At 52.8% G+C, this 13802-nt stretch overlaps 5 protein-coding genes across 5 annotated transcripts; 3 read left to right on the top strand and 2 right to left on the bottom strand.

The window, feature by feature from the left end:
* Window positions 1-38: 38 nt before the first annotated feature.
* On the top strand, window positions 39-2007 carry BDZ99DRAFT_438825 (MFS gliotoxin efflux transporter glia; the record flags this gene model as incomplete). Its single annotated transcript, XM_033717637.1, has 3 exons — window positions 39-1051; window positions 1118-1491; window positions 1547-2007. The coding sequence occupies 3 exons, from the start codon at window positions 39-41 to the stop codon at window positions 1867-1869; spliced, it is 1710 nt and encodes a 569-aa protein (XP_033580527.1). The 3' UTR covers window positions 1870-2007.
* A 533-nt stretch (window positions 2008-2540) lies between these two features.
* Window positions 2541-3313, bottom strand: BDZ99DRAFT_557459 (uncharacterized protein; the record flags this gene model as incomplete). Its single annotated transcript, XM_033727199.1, has 3 exons — window positions 2541-2934; window positions 3122-3156; window positions 3206-3313. The coding sequence occupies 3 exons, from the start codon at window positions 3311-3313 to the stop codon at window positions 2541-2543; spliced, it is 537 nt and encodes a 178-aa protein (XP_033580528.1).
* A 621-nt stretch (window positions 3314-3934) lies between these two features.
* On the top strand, window positions 3935-5378 carry BDZ99DRAFT_381355 (kinase-like protein; the record flags this gene model as incomplete). The annotated part of the gene is made up of 5 exons (XM_033715236.1): window positions 3935-4077; window positions 4127-4485; window positions 4563-4861; window positions 4912-5077; window positions 5143-5378. The coding sequence occupies 5 exons, from the start codon at window positions 3935-3937 to the stop codon at window positions 5376-5378; spliced, it is 1203 nt and encodes a 400-aa protein (XP_033580529.1).
* A 1153-nt stretch (window positions 5379-6531) lies between these two features.
* Window positions 6532-7138, top strand: BDZ99DRAFT_517811 (small nuclear ribonucleoprotein SmF; the record flags this gene model as incomplete). Its single annotated transcript, XM_033725219.1, has 4 exons — window positions 6532-6540; window positions 6598-6641; window positions 6798-6953; window positions 7069-7138. 4 exons carry the CDS (start codon window positions 6532-6534, stop codon window positions 7136-7138), a joined length of 279 nt encoding a protein of 92 aa, XP_033580530.1.
* Window positions 7139-7976: 838 nt separating this feature from the next.
* BDZ99DRAFT_568740 (uncharacterized protein) lies at window positions 7977-11502 on the bottom strand (the record flags this gene model as incomplete). The annotated part of the gene is made up of 3 exons (XM_033727814.1): window positions 7977-10674; window positions 11074-11386; window positions 11439-11502. The coding sequence occupies 3 exons, from the start codon at window positions 11500-11502 to the stop codon at window positions 7977-7979; spliced, it is 3075 nt and encodes a 1024-aa protein (XP_033580531.1).
* Window positions 11503-13802: the final 2300 nt, after the last annotated feature.

Consider the following 13802-nt stretch of genomic DNA (forward strand, 5'->3'; position numbering starts at 1 on the left):
TTCCAGCAAGACACGGCAACGCAGAACAGCCAAGTAACATGTCGGCCCAGAGCTCAGATTTTGAGAGCAAGAGAGCCGAGACAGAAGCAAGCGATCCGACAAGCTTGACTACCAACGGCGAGCACTCTGCAACCGACAGCATTCGGGAGAAGCAAGATGACGCCGTAACCTTGCCTGCTAGTGACAGGGCCGGGCCCGAACCTGAATACGCGACAGGCTTACGTCTTGTCCTCATTATGGTCACCATCTTCATGAGCACTTTCCTCATCTCCTTGGAAATTGGCATCATCGCCACCGCAATTCCAGGTATCACCGACGACTTCCACCGACTCGACGACGCCGGATGGTATGGAAGCGCCACTTTCATCCTCGCCGGCTCCGCCTCGCCAATGTGGGGCAAAGCATACAAGTACCTCAATGTCAAGTTTGTTTACCTTACCTCTGTGGCGTTGTTCTTGATTGGGAGCGTTGTGGCCGCAGCGGCTCCGAATAGCGTTTCCGTGATCATCGGTCGAGCCCTTCAAGGCTTTGGAGCCTCTGGTACTCTGAGCGGTTCGGTTCTGGTCATCAACTACGTCGCCCAGCCTAAGAGACGTCCTGTGCTGATCGGTAGCTGGATGGGCGTCTTCATGACATCGACTATCCTGGGGCCCCTGATCGGCGGGGCCTTCACGAGCGGAGTCTCCTGGCGATGGTGTTTCTGGATCAACCTACCGCTCGGAGGCCCCATCGTCGTCCTGTTGGTGCTCTTCTTGAAGGTACCGAAACATATAAAGCCTGTCCCAGCGACGTGGAAAGAGATCATCCTACAGCTCGATCTTCCAGGCTTCGGCTTGTTACTCGCCTCGCTCATTTGCTTTACCTTGGCCCTGCAGCGGGGTGGGCAGACCAAAGCATGGAACGAAGGCTCTGTAATCGCCACCTTGGTCCTTTGGGTTTCCTTGCTTATCGTCTTCTTCATCGTCGAATGGCTCCAGGGCGCACGCGCCATGATTCCACTGAGGCTGCTGAAACCGCGTGTGGTATGGAGCAACGCCCTGTACTGCTACATGTAAGTACCGATTGCCTATCCTTGCACGTTGTCTCCGGCATGGCTGACCCGCGATTTCTTGTCAAGCTCCAATGTCGCTGACTTCCAGGTCATCTTCTATCTCCCCATCTATTTCCAGTCCATCCACGGCCAGTCAGCCATCACAAGCGGCGTCAACAGCCTTCCCTTCTTGGCCTTTTTTGCTCTGGGAGCCATGGTCAGTGGCGCTGTCATCGGCAAGACAGGGTTCCTGCAGCCCTACCAGCTAATCAGCGCACTCTTGATGGTCGCTGGCACGGCCCTGCTCTACACTATGGACGTCGACTCCTCCAAAGCTCGATACATCGGCCCTCAAGTCCTCTTCGGATTCGGTCTCGGCCTCGGTAACCAGATCCCCATGACGGCTGTGCAGGGTTTCTCGAAGCCCGAAGACGTGGCAAACTCCACTGGTGTCATGCTCAGTAGGTACCTGATAAGAATCTGCACGTGTACTGTTTTCGCTAATGCCAGGACTAGTGTGCCAATCCATCAGTGGCGCCTACTTCATCGCGGTGGCGCAGTCCCTCTTTGCCAACCGCATGCTACGGGCGCTCGCGAACACTGCCCCAAATATCAACGCTATTACGGTTATAAATACTGGTGCATCCGAGATCCAGCATGTTTTCAAGGGTGGAGATCTGGCTGCTGTGCGCGGCGCTTATATGGTTGGGATCAAAGACGTCTTTGCGTTTTCGCTGGCTGGCTCGGCGGTCACTGTGCTCATATCCCTTGTGATTCCGTTTAGGAAACTTCCCAGTCATGAGAGCAAGAAGACGGAGGAAAAGGTTGCGACTGTTTAGGTCCACCGCTGGTTACCGCGGAAAAAACTGAGGATCTGGCGATTGAGGAAAGGAGAGGGACGATATTGCAGATACGGGTTTGAAGACTATAACGCTGCTACAATGCGAGGCAGAGTAGGAATGCTGTCTCAGAACCTGCATGTGATGTAAATTAGTTTGGAGCAAGATAGCTTCATAGAAAACTTTGATTTATAGAGAGTTAACTCATTATGTTCTACAAACGAAACACATGCATGGGGCCTGGAATTTACTTGAAGTCCAGCGCTGACAGAACAAGTCGGTGTTGAGAACACTTGGCACGTGTATAGTACATGTTTCCTTGAAGGATGATTCGGCTCTATGTACTGAAAGTGGGAAAATTCAGGTGCATTGACCAAGCAAATACTTGCTTGCTCTGAAGAGAATTAATGGATGAATCCAGAGGAACAGAAACTGAAAGTGAGGGAAGGAAACTTATGGACCAAGCAAAGATTTGCTTGCTCTGAAGAGAATTCTTACGCCAGGAAGTGGAGTTGGATGGATTCAGAGGGGCCAAAACTGATAGGTAGGGAAGGGGCATCGCAGATGTCGCAGGACTCGAGTCCTCTAAGCCGCCAGCTCTAGTGGTATGCCGCAGTCAGATGGATGATGCTGCCGATCGTAATGCCAAACAATCCGGACACAACCGTTGCTCAGTGCTGCTTCGCAGCTTCTCTGGCTCTGTCCGCCGCCTGTCTCTGCAAAAGGGCTTCATATATCGCCTGGGCGTCTTGTTTGCGCATGACCTTCTCCATTTGGCTCCAATTTGAATTTCGTATGCCATTGATCGTCGCCATGTAGGTGGCATGAGCTGCCGATCGAATGTCCGATTGTTTGAGCAGCGGGAACTTGCTTTCCTCGGCTTCCAACTGTTGCTGCCGCGCCAGCCTCTCGGCCCTGATCTCGTGCATTCTCGTGGAAGTCGTGATGGTGCCATCTGAGAAGAGATGAGCAACTAGGGCGCCACCGGGAGCTCCGTTGAACTGGATGGTGATGGAGCTGCGGACTTCCTCTCTGTCGGTGTGTGGTGGATGCGGGCGGGTGCCGCTGGACAGAGTTATTAGCTTTGAGGACTTCTTTAATGTGCAACACTGGGGTAAAGATCTGGATACACAGAAAAGTCACTGCTCGGGTGCCTCTATTGGCTAATAGGTACCTCTGTCAGGAGTTATCCCTGGCCCTATGGAGGCACCCTAAGCAGTCGCAAACGAGATTGCTGCTAAGATACTTTTACCGGATGATCTTGAGTTCGTTGAACGAGAACCGGACCTACAAACGGGTTAGATTTGACTAAGAGTGAAGCTTGGGGCGCTCTGACATGAGGATTTGTGCCCTGCGCGATTTCGAGGATCTGGCTCCTGAAAGCGTTGGGGATCTGAGTCAACAAGAGGACCGACGCATCTGCGATGCTCTTGCGGGTAGACATTTGATGGCTGGTTGGGGAATGTTCCTGAAGCGAGATCTTGGTATAAAGTAAAGAGGTCTTGTTGAAGGGAGGCTTTGAGGAGGCTGTCGGAATGTGATAGTGCAACGGCAGGATGTAGACTTGGAAGAGCTTGTGTACATTTAACGGCTACCCGAAACATCGTCATGTCGGAAGCAGCTTAGCGTCGGGTGAGAGCGGCGTAGATTTATTGCGGGCTAAAAAGAGAGTGAAGGACCCTCCAACGATACGCTTCGCCGTTCGGCAGTACAGCCACAAGCTAGGGGAATTCAGCATTCTCACCGAATTGAACTCCTCAAAGCGTATCGCCTGAGCTACTTTCAGAGACTATTCTACTGAAGTTAGTTCTTTTCGATGAAGCTGTGATGGAACAGTGATGAAGACGACGATGAAGTAGTGCCAAGACGGGAGCGGCCGCGGCGGGCCGCAGTGCAGTCAATGCAGGGACTCTTCTATGACATACGGCGCAATCCAAGTCAACTCCTTCTCACTGCTCTCACAATGGGCGGCGTTGCCAGACTTTGGCCGCGTCCAAAAATTGCGCGATCACGCCTGCCCGAAGTCTTTTGTCGCCGAACTCACACGATGACGGACCTTACCCCAATGGAAGAACAAACACTCCCACGATACAATCAAAAGCACTACTACCCCGTCAACATAGGTGATACCTTCAAAGACCGATACCGAATCATCGCAAAGCTGGGGTTTGGCGCGTACTCCACGGTCTGGCTTGCCAGAGATGAGAAGTTCGCCTCCTCACGTACCATACTTAAATCCACTCTGACCCAGATTCAGATCGAAAGAATACACTTCACTCAAGGTCTGCATTCAGGACGACACAGAGACTTCACCCATCCTCAATGAAATCAAAATGCTCCGACGCCTAGCAGACGTTGCGAAGCAACCTCTAAAGCCCGGACACGATGACCACGCTGGCCAGCTCTTCACGCGTTTCGCACGTGATATCTTCGAGATCCAGGGACCAACGGGTCGGCATCATTGCATCGCGATGAAGCCTCAAGGAAACAGCGTCCGCACACTCCAAGAAAGATCCGCCGATGGAAAGTTGCCGAAACTTCTCGTACGATCAATAATACACCGCTTATGGTTTTCCATAAACTGGCTGCATGCGGGATGTGGCGTCGTTCATACTGGTGAGAACCTACGAACCCTAATGACGGAACTTCTGCTTCGCAGTTCGTATTTCTCGGCCGTGCTAAAACTTCTGCAGATATCACTCCCAAGAACGTTCTGATGGAGAGCAGGGACGACACTATTTTCAAAGATATTGAGGACGAAGAGTCGCGAGAGCCAAGCGTACCGATTGTGACTGATCGTGGCCCCGTTTACCCTCATCGACCTAGCAAGCTGGAGCTTTCTGGCATTCCAATCCTCAGCGACTTTGGGAGCATGCGATTATTGGAGCCGATGAGCACAGATTGGTGGATGCCCGATCTATACCGAGCTCCGGAGGTCCTCCTGAAGCTTCCATGGGAGGGTCACGTCGATTACTGGTCAATGGGCGTAATGGTAAATACCTAAGCGGTTGCGGTTGTTGAATGGTTGCTGACAATTATTAGACGCTGGAGCTTCTGGAGGCGAAAAATCTTTTCGATCCCATCGACCGCGTGGATCACCGATACGTTCTTCCAATAGCATTAGCGCAGTACATTGGGTATCTCGGCCCTCCACCGCTAGAAATGATCAAACAGAGTCCCCTTTTCTCGGAATACTTCGACGCTGATGGTAAGCTGCTTTCTTCTTGGGTTCAGTGTTCTCTTTCTTCCTCATCTAACTTGCAACAACTACAGGCAATTGGGCCTACGATTACCCTATTCCCAAGACATCTTTAGAGGAATTCGTCACGGTCATACCCCCAGGCGAAGAAAAAGACCTATTCCTCAAGTACATCCGGAAGCAGTTGACGTGGGATCCGGAAGCGAGAGTGGGATCTGCGGACATCATTTTCGACGACTGGCTGATGAGGCCCAACGAGATCATGGGACCTGCCTTTCCTTCTATGGCAGAGTCCGACCCGATCTCTTGAGCCCAAGTATTTTCAAAGCATGACTGGGCGGCGGGGCGTGTAGCTGAGGAGAATTGTACAACAGATTAAACTATCACGGTGTAAAGATGCCATACGATGTTCACCACGATGCACTTTATATCGCAGTGACACCCACGGCAGTTTTTTCCTCTGTGCGCCAACATAAGAAATCTGTGTCGGCATTGTTCTAGGGTGTCCGATTCATCTGATTCGTCGTGCGGGGGACGGAAGTTATGGAAGGAAGACTGGTATGAAGGAGACGGCGCATAGTAATAGAAGAATTTCGATTTATGCGACTCTAAAATAGCGAAAAGAAATGGAAATTTGTAGAATACCATGCAATTCTTCTAGAACTTTTGGCTCTGGGATATCTCTGACCATCTGGTATCTTTGATAGAGTGCAGTCATTTCGATGCAGTGGATAGGTTTGCCGCCGGTGCTGAACTAGACGTCCGGATGCTCTTGGTCGTTGGGGTGTGAGGGGCCTCGGAGCATGCGGAGGTAGGAATGAAACGAATGCGATAGAAATCGGGATGCCAGTTTCTACTGATGTTGAATATATGAAAGAGTCCTACACGCTCGTAATAAATGTAAAAAATGCACATCTAGCCCGCACGGAAATTCTACCTCATTCTGCGCATTCTCGAGGACGTGAAGGGTTTTTTAGGATGCCTTCTTTTAAGCGTGTAGAACGCACTTTCTGTAGGGCGTATACTGAATAACCATATGCCGCTTCATCGCAGGAGTCCGGACGGCTTCCTGAGCATGCTCTGTCTTGTTATACATCAAAAACGCGCTTTCTGGAGGCGCTGAATCAGACCTTCAATTTCGCCGATGTCATCGAGACGCAAAGCTGATCCCAATGAGCGAATTTTTCAATCACCTTGGATGCTCTTCTGAGCCGCTTTGATTTGAACATTGAAATTATACAGAACGCTGAATTGATGGAGTGTGAAGCCTCTTCTACGCCCCGTAGAATTCTCACTTTTCTTACACGCTAAGCTTAGTTTGGCCTTTAATTTCTGCTTAGTCACACTAAACCAAAAGTTACGCGACCTCCAATTCAACTCCACCTCATCCAAAATCTCCAAGCTCCATCGCAACACCGACCCTACCACATACCTCACGACCTACCTTCCTCGAAACGATCACCATGTCGGCTGTAAGGCTGCGGTCATTGGAAAGGAGGAAGAAACCAAGCTAACGCATCTATGTGTAGCAACAATTCATCCCCATAAACCCGCGGCCGATGCTCCAGGGCTTGTATGTCTACCTCTCTACCTTTGCGCCTCGTTCACCGCCTGCCTGAACCCCTCACTATATTGCCCTCCGATTCCTATACCAGTCTGTCCTTGCACTCGGATGGCGCAACCATATTAGCACGTCTAGCTCTAGCTTTGCTAACGAGTTGAATTGCAGGGTCGACGCCGACGTCCTCGTCCGCCTAAAATGGGGCCAGACCGAATACAAAGGCCGCTTGGTCAGCGTGGACAGCTACATGAATGTGCAACTTGCCGGAACCGAGGAGTTTGTGGATGGGAAGAGTACGGGGACGCTGGGGCAGGTCTTGATTAGGTATGTTCGCGAGCGAAGCGAGCTGCGACTGCAAGTCTCGCGCGGTGGAATACGATGTTTGGGAGTTTCGGGGATTGTGAGAGGTAGAGGCTAACCCACGGTGTTTCTTTCGCAGGTGCAATAACGTCCTCTGGATATCGGCGGCGAACGCGGCGACCGGAGGGGATTCGTCTATGACGGGTTGATGGGCTAGCTTGATGGGACAAACAAAGAGGATCGCAGATCTGCTACAACCGGACTTATGCAAAACACACAAGAGCGATGGGCTAGTTCAGAGTAGGGGGGTTGAAGACCTACGGCCGATCCCTAGATATAGGCAGAGGTCTTGAGCTAAGGGCGTTTGGATTTTCCAAAAGCGTCTGCTGGATTTCCGGGCTGACATGGCGCCTTCATGAGATACACTACATCTCACACATGAATCAAGATACCCAGATTTGAAACTGAAATGCCGTCGTGGTTTTGTTACTGTCCAATTTACACCCTGCAGCCTTTTGCATTCGTTCGGGATTTCTACACCTAGCTAGGCCACCTCGAGCGGTGGTATCTACGTGGAAATCAAGGGCACTATCGCTTCGTCTAATTCACGGCCTGCACTTCCTTCATCCTCTCCCACATGTTTACACCCACACAAGCTACTTCTAATGGGCTGGGTACCTAGATAACCTCTCTGGAATATCACGTACAATTTACACGCTCTAATCCTTCATACCCATCCTCGAAATTTATACACCTCTGGGCCACCTCTCGCGGTGGCGAATATATGGAAAACTATATGTTAGAGCGGTCTAATATTCAACCTCATTTTCTGGATATGCACTCCAACAATTTTTATCACGTGAAGACACCTCCCACAGCGTCGCCATCACTCCAAACCACACCCGCGCCCCCATTTTCACATCAAAATCAGTCACATTTGCGCCAGAGTCTAAATGAGTAGTGCGAAACTGTCCTATTGAGTCTACGTGAGCGCTGTCAATACCCCCTGCGATCATCGTCCACTATCAATACCACATCCCTCCCAACTCACTCAACCTCCTCCACCATACTTCTCCCCTGCCCACCCTTCCCATCCCCCGGCTTAATCGCCAACCCCCTCAACCCCCCCTCCAATCCCCCGGTCAACCTCCCCAACCCTGCCTGCTCACCCCCTCCCCCTCTCATCCCAAACCACACCTCCCTCCGCCACGTCTCCAACCGCTCCAACACAACCCCCACATACCCCCTAACCAACCCATCCTCATCATCAGCCCCTACCCGCTTCAGCACCCTCTCCACCTCCGCCCACTTCTCCACGGCCAGCCGCACACCACCACTCCCACTCTCCAACCCCTTCAACACCCCCAACACAACCAACACCGCCGCGCGCCGCAAAATCGCGCGCTCAACGCCCCGCTCGAGGACAAGGCACCCGAGCACGATTTCGATGGCTCTGTCGAGCTCGTCTTGCGTGATCCCGTTCCCCCAGCGCGCCTCGAACGCTTTGCCGAGGATCGCGAGCGCGGACGCGCGCATGCGGATGTCCTCTTCCATGCCGGTGTCTTGCCAGCCGTTGACGATGCGGGCGACCAGCTCGCTATCATGCGGGTGGGATGTCAATCCCGGATCCGACGCTGGCGCGGAAAGCGACAGCGACGAGAGCGACGGCACATCGCCGCCCCACGCCTCCTCTGCTTCGCGATGGCTACGCGCCTGCGCCGCAGCTAGGCCGTCGCGTGCGGCGAAGGTGTCGGGACGGAGCGGCCCACGGCGGGATGCCAGCGTGAGACTGGCGTCGATGATGCTGTGGAGGGCGCGAGTGGCGTCCGGGGTGGGGCGGGCCCAGATAGACGGGGCGGAGAGGATCTCGGAGAGGGTTTCGCCGACCCGGAGGCGGAGGTCGAGGCTTGCTGTTATTTTGTCGATTTCTGCACCGTCGTCTCCTGCGTGCGTGGGCTGAGAGGAGGAAAGGGGCTTCAGGGTTGATTCGTCTGCGTCGAGGAAGGTGGTTTTGAGGATGTTGGTGACGAGGGCCGGGTGGAGGGCTGCGAGAGAGATGAGGGGCGGGATGGCGGCGGTATAGACGTAGGAGTCTGGGTGGGAGAGGGAGAGGGATATGATGGCATGGGTGCTTGAGGGGATGTCGATGATGTGGGAGGAGTCTGCGGAAGAGGCTAGGTTTTTGATGGTGGAAAGGGCGTGAGCACATATCGGTGGCTCGTTTGACTGTAGTTCGGACAGAGCAGTTGAGAGAGTAGAGCGGAGGTGTGCCAAAGGGTCTGTGAAAGGAGATATGCTAGTTTGCGTGGATGAAAGGATGGAAAGGAGATTCTCGGCCGCGTTATTGATTGCTGCAGTGGTTTGGATCTGACCCTCTCGAGGTCCTTCAGACGATATCGAACGAAGGCACCTAGCGACGCTTCCTAACATATCATCAGCCTCGACAGTTCGCTTGAAATCAGGATTGCCGATCAAGGTTGTAAGGATGCTCATAGCGAGAAGGATTATAGTCTCTTCCTCGGGATTGCTGGCAGGAGTATCGACAGGTGATGAATTTCCTTGGACTATGCTTCTCAGGCTCGTATACGTCGATGTTGCCATTTCTGTCTCGCGCCTTTGTTCTGCTTTTTTACCTTCAACAAAATCTTCAAGCAGTGTCCTTGCTAGCTCAATAGTATGCTTTGGGTGACGTTCAAACTCGGGCGCCAGCTTCTGGACTATAGCATTACAGAGCGCAGCATTCAACAATATCCCAAAAACATCTCCTTCCAGCCCATCTAGGTCGTTGGTCAGGCTAGAGGTAGTAGATGCGGATGAGAGCCACCGTTTCATTGCATTTTGAGCGACGGCGATGCGAACGCTACTCGCTTGTAGAAGATCCACGAAAGTTGATATGCGTGCTTCAAGATCTTCCATTCGTGCCGGAATGCTATCGATGTTGGGCCTTCCTCCGGGTCGACGACGGATTTCAATGCCACCCTCGCTTCCTGGTCCGTACGTCCACGCCGGCTCACCGTCGTAGAGCAAATTCGAAGCAACGCTATCAATGGTGTGTAGTGAACCTGCAATTTGGAAGTAGTGCAGCAAGATGGAACGTGTTGTGTCCTCCCATATCCGTCCGGATATCTGCCGACTCTTGGCATAGCTCAGCAGTCCCCAGAGCGGGAGAATGATGGGGCTTATGAGCCGTTTTGCGAGACCTGGATGAGGATGCGCGGTTGTAACAACACTGAGGCTCTTGACGGCTTTTAGAAGGTCGGGTTCCGAAACTAGGACTTCAGCGAGAACGAAAGACGGGATGCCAGAGCCGGGCGGAGGTGTCGCGAACTTAGGCTCGAAAGCATCCAACAAGGGCTGCGCGAAGAGTTTCCACCCAACAGTGCCCGGAGCGCCTAGTGATTTTAGGTTGAGGATACTGGCAATGATTTGTCCAGCTGCCTTGCTCATCTCAGGACTAGCTTCATCAGGAAGAAGATCCCATAGTTGAGGCGCTATTTTGTGCAACTGCTCGTCTCGGGTCGCGGGAGGTGGAGGATGCAGCAAGATGAGCTTGGTCACCTGCGTGACGGCTTCCTGTGTGATCGCTGTTCCAGAGCTCCCCAAATTCGAGAGGAGTCTCAGCAATTGTCGTAAGCCATGAGGCCGAAGAGGGATGAGTGAAAGGCTTTGAGAAAGGGCCGTTTTCAGCCATGGGGCGGCAGTATTGAAGACTGGGAGCAACGGAACGATTTTATCGACCGACGTTCTAGCGGATGTTAGCATAGTGACAGAGAAAGACCTGAAATGCATCGCCATCGATGCGTCTGCAGTATCCTGTCACTGCTTGTATACTCCCATCGGCTGCTGCCTGGGGTGTTTTGGCAAGTTTGCCGATTGTCCCAAGCAATGAATTTCAGGTTTCTTGCAGTGTAATGAGGTTGAAAAGGAGTGTAAGACAGTGTACACGGATGTTTGACAAAGGGCTGAAGTTTGGAAACATACCCGTCCATGAGCACTCTATACTGAATGATAGATTGAGAATGCAGTTTCAATGATATATGGCGAAAAGGCCAGCTCCGCTGCTCCCACAACGATGTCCAAGAATGAACGTTCAGCTATAAGCGGACTGATTCCAGAAACTCGATCTGAGAGCACTGAGCATAACCTCCCTATAACTTCCTGAAGCAGCGGAATGTCATTTGAGGGCATCGACCGGATCTCAAGCAGGACAGATTGTGGCCGGCGAACAGATATGGTGCTCGCACGAATGCATGGTATGATGCCCACAAGGACCACAAGGTCTATGAGTCCGTAGACCATTGCCACGAGGGCCCCATCGTATAGAGCATCACCATGCGAGCGTGCTCGGTCGTGGATCTCTTCAAGATGCGAAAGTGCGTCTTGAACTGCTTTTGATCGGCTTTTTGGTCTAACGAGGAGTGTGGACAGCTGGTTTTGCTTTTGCGCGAGACTACCCTCTTAAAGACATGTCAGCAAGGTCTTGCCTGCATGTCCTGTAGCATTGAATACCATCGTTCATAAATGGCCTTATGAAGTCCGCTGCACTTCTGACGGCATCTTCGAGGGCGCCCATGATGGCTGTGTGGAAGTGGAAGATGGTGGTTGAGGCATCGAGGGAGGCAAGAGATGGAAAGCAGAAGACGCATAGGGAACATTTGGTGAATGTCACGGGAAAGCGCGATATTGGCGTTCCCACTAGCGTGTGGCCCAAGCTCCCTCGGGCCTTAAACGCGTCCCCCAGCCTCCTCTCGATTTCTCTTCTTTACCACACCCTCATTGCCGACGGCGGCCCAATTGCACCCCTTGTTCGCTTCAGTCACCGCCACCAGACTGGATCTTCGCATCCACTCCTTCGCTCGCGAATATCTGACGACAGTCGACAACGGCGGGCCCGCAATGCACCTCGAAGCTCTCTCTGTCCGCCCTTCTCTCGCCCTCGGGCACACACAAATCACGCATCTCCCTCTCCCAATAGCATGCCGATGTCTGTCTTCCGGGACTTCGGTCCAGGAATCGTAACAGCTCTCCTCGCTAGCCTGCCTTCGTGCCAGGAACACACACCCGAGCCTCGCAGCATGGTCTCAATGGGTCGTTAGATGTGATGGGTACTTGGGCTGCGGTGGCAACACCGTACCCGGCGGCGTGGGGAGGACAGGCTCGGATCTTAACCCTAATCATCTTGCGGTATTCTCCCACGAGAAGCAGTCGCGCGGTTATGTTGCCGACCTCATGACTACCTGTCGCTGCAAGCGGATGCAAGTCCGCGAGTGGCTGCAGTTAAAGTGAACGTCGTGGTTCGTGCCAGTTTACACATGCGCCTGGGCGGGTATTAAAGTTCTCATGCGAGGACCGCGTCGGGTATCTTGGCTGAACAACAGACTCTGGTCAATGGACGTTTTAGTGCTTGTCCTGGACGGCTCAGCATGGGGGAGATCCAGGTGGGAGGTGTCGGGCCTGCAAGGTCTTTTGGTTTCACTGTACCAAAGCTTTCCTTCCTCGTACTGCGATCTGACGCCGTCTGCCGTTCGCCTGCACGTCGAGTCCCAAGATAGTATGTTTCATTCAGCCGTCGCACAGCACCTTTAATGGTGCCTTTTCTGGCTTTTCTCTCGCAACAAGACGCTTCACCTTACCGATACCGAGCACGGATACATATTGCCTCACACACAGACCACTCCAATCTGCATCCTCCCGAGATCCACTCGTCGGAAAGGTGCCTTTGGCACCCAGCGAGGTCGAGGGCTGATTGTATATGGTGGAGGTATCCTATACATTGGCTTTTCCGTCACGCTCCAGCTGAGGTCTTGTGTGGCACTTGTTGCGGGGAGAAAAAGGAATCGGTGGCGCGCTGGGAGACTCATTTGCTGCATTTCAATGGGCACATCTTGGACTTGATCCTAGGAGGGCTTCGGCTGCGTTTCGCATGTTACAGGCTCGACTTTGGGTTTAGGTGAACGACCAGTACATCTCCCCTACACGCGATCTAGTTTACTAGACTTGCAAACCTGTCTCAAACTTCCATCCCGCCAACCAATCGACGCCACAAGACCTTTGCTACGGCACCCGCCACCCAGCATTGTCGCCTCTACGGCGTGTCCGACCAGTCGCGTTAATCGTCTCCTTGTACGTTCAGCTTACAAGTCGATCGACGAGCGCCGACTTTATATCTGCGCGACCTTTCCGGTTGTTAGCGGATGCCTACCTCCAGTGTGGAGATGGTGCGGCTTTTGAGGATGTACTTTGGCCGTTTCACAATGCCCTCCAACCAAGGAGAGGAATCAAAGACTAGTCTCAGAGAGGAATGCCAATACACACAGAGAAGACCCTGGCTTGCCAGATTTGGACATCGAGAGCGGAGAGGTGCATTGCGGTATCTGCTGGCGCGAATGAGGACTTCGCTGTGGAAGGGAAAGATGTGAAGAGAAGAAGGTCTGGAGGTTCGGGATTCGTGAGTATCAGGTCTGGTGTCGTTGTGCAGAGCTTTCTTCTTGATCCTGGAGACTTGCCGCTACCTGCTTCCAGCTATCACATCACCGCTTCTCTGAGGCCCGCTGACGATATGCGCAAGCATGCATGAGCGTCGTCAATCTGTTCATCCGTCCCAGCTTCATATGCTGGCTTCGTCGGGTTTAGGCACAGAGCGGCAGGACCAATAAATGGCTGCATTGGGACCTCTCCCCAGGGTGTCAAGGTTACGTACCTGTCTACTGCTTGTCGTTCCCCTGCTGTTTCCGAGTCTTCTCCCGACTGGGTCTTCATCGCGTGTCAGTCTGGGACATTGTCGGCTTGTCGTATTAGTCCGGGTTTCCCGGCATCGAAGACGTTTCAAGCGACTTGTTCTATGCGCTTGCCTGGGGTATGCGACCTGTGGTG

Source organism: Mytilinidion resinicola (assembly GCF_010093595.1).
Source record: "Mytilinidion resinicola strain CBS 304.34 unplaced genomic scaffold BDZ99scaffold_5, whole genome shotgun sequence".
Classification (NCBI taxonomy): Eukaryota; Fungi; Ascomycota; class Dothideomycetes; order Mytilinidiales; family Mytilinidiaceae; genus Mytilinidion; species Mytilinidion resinicola.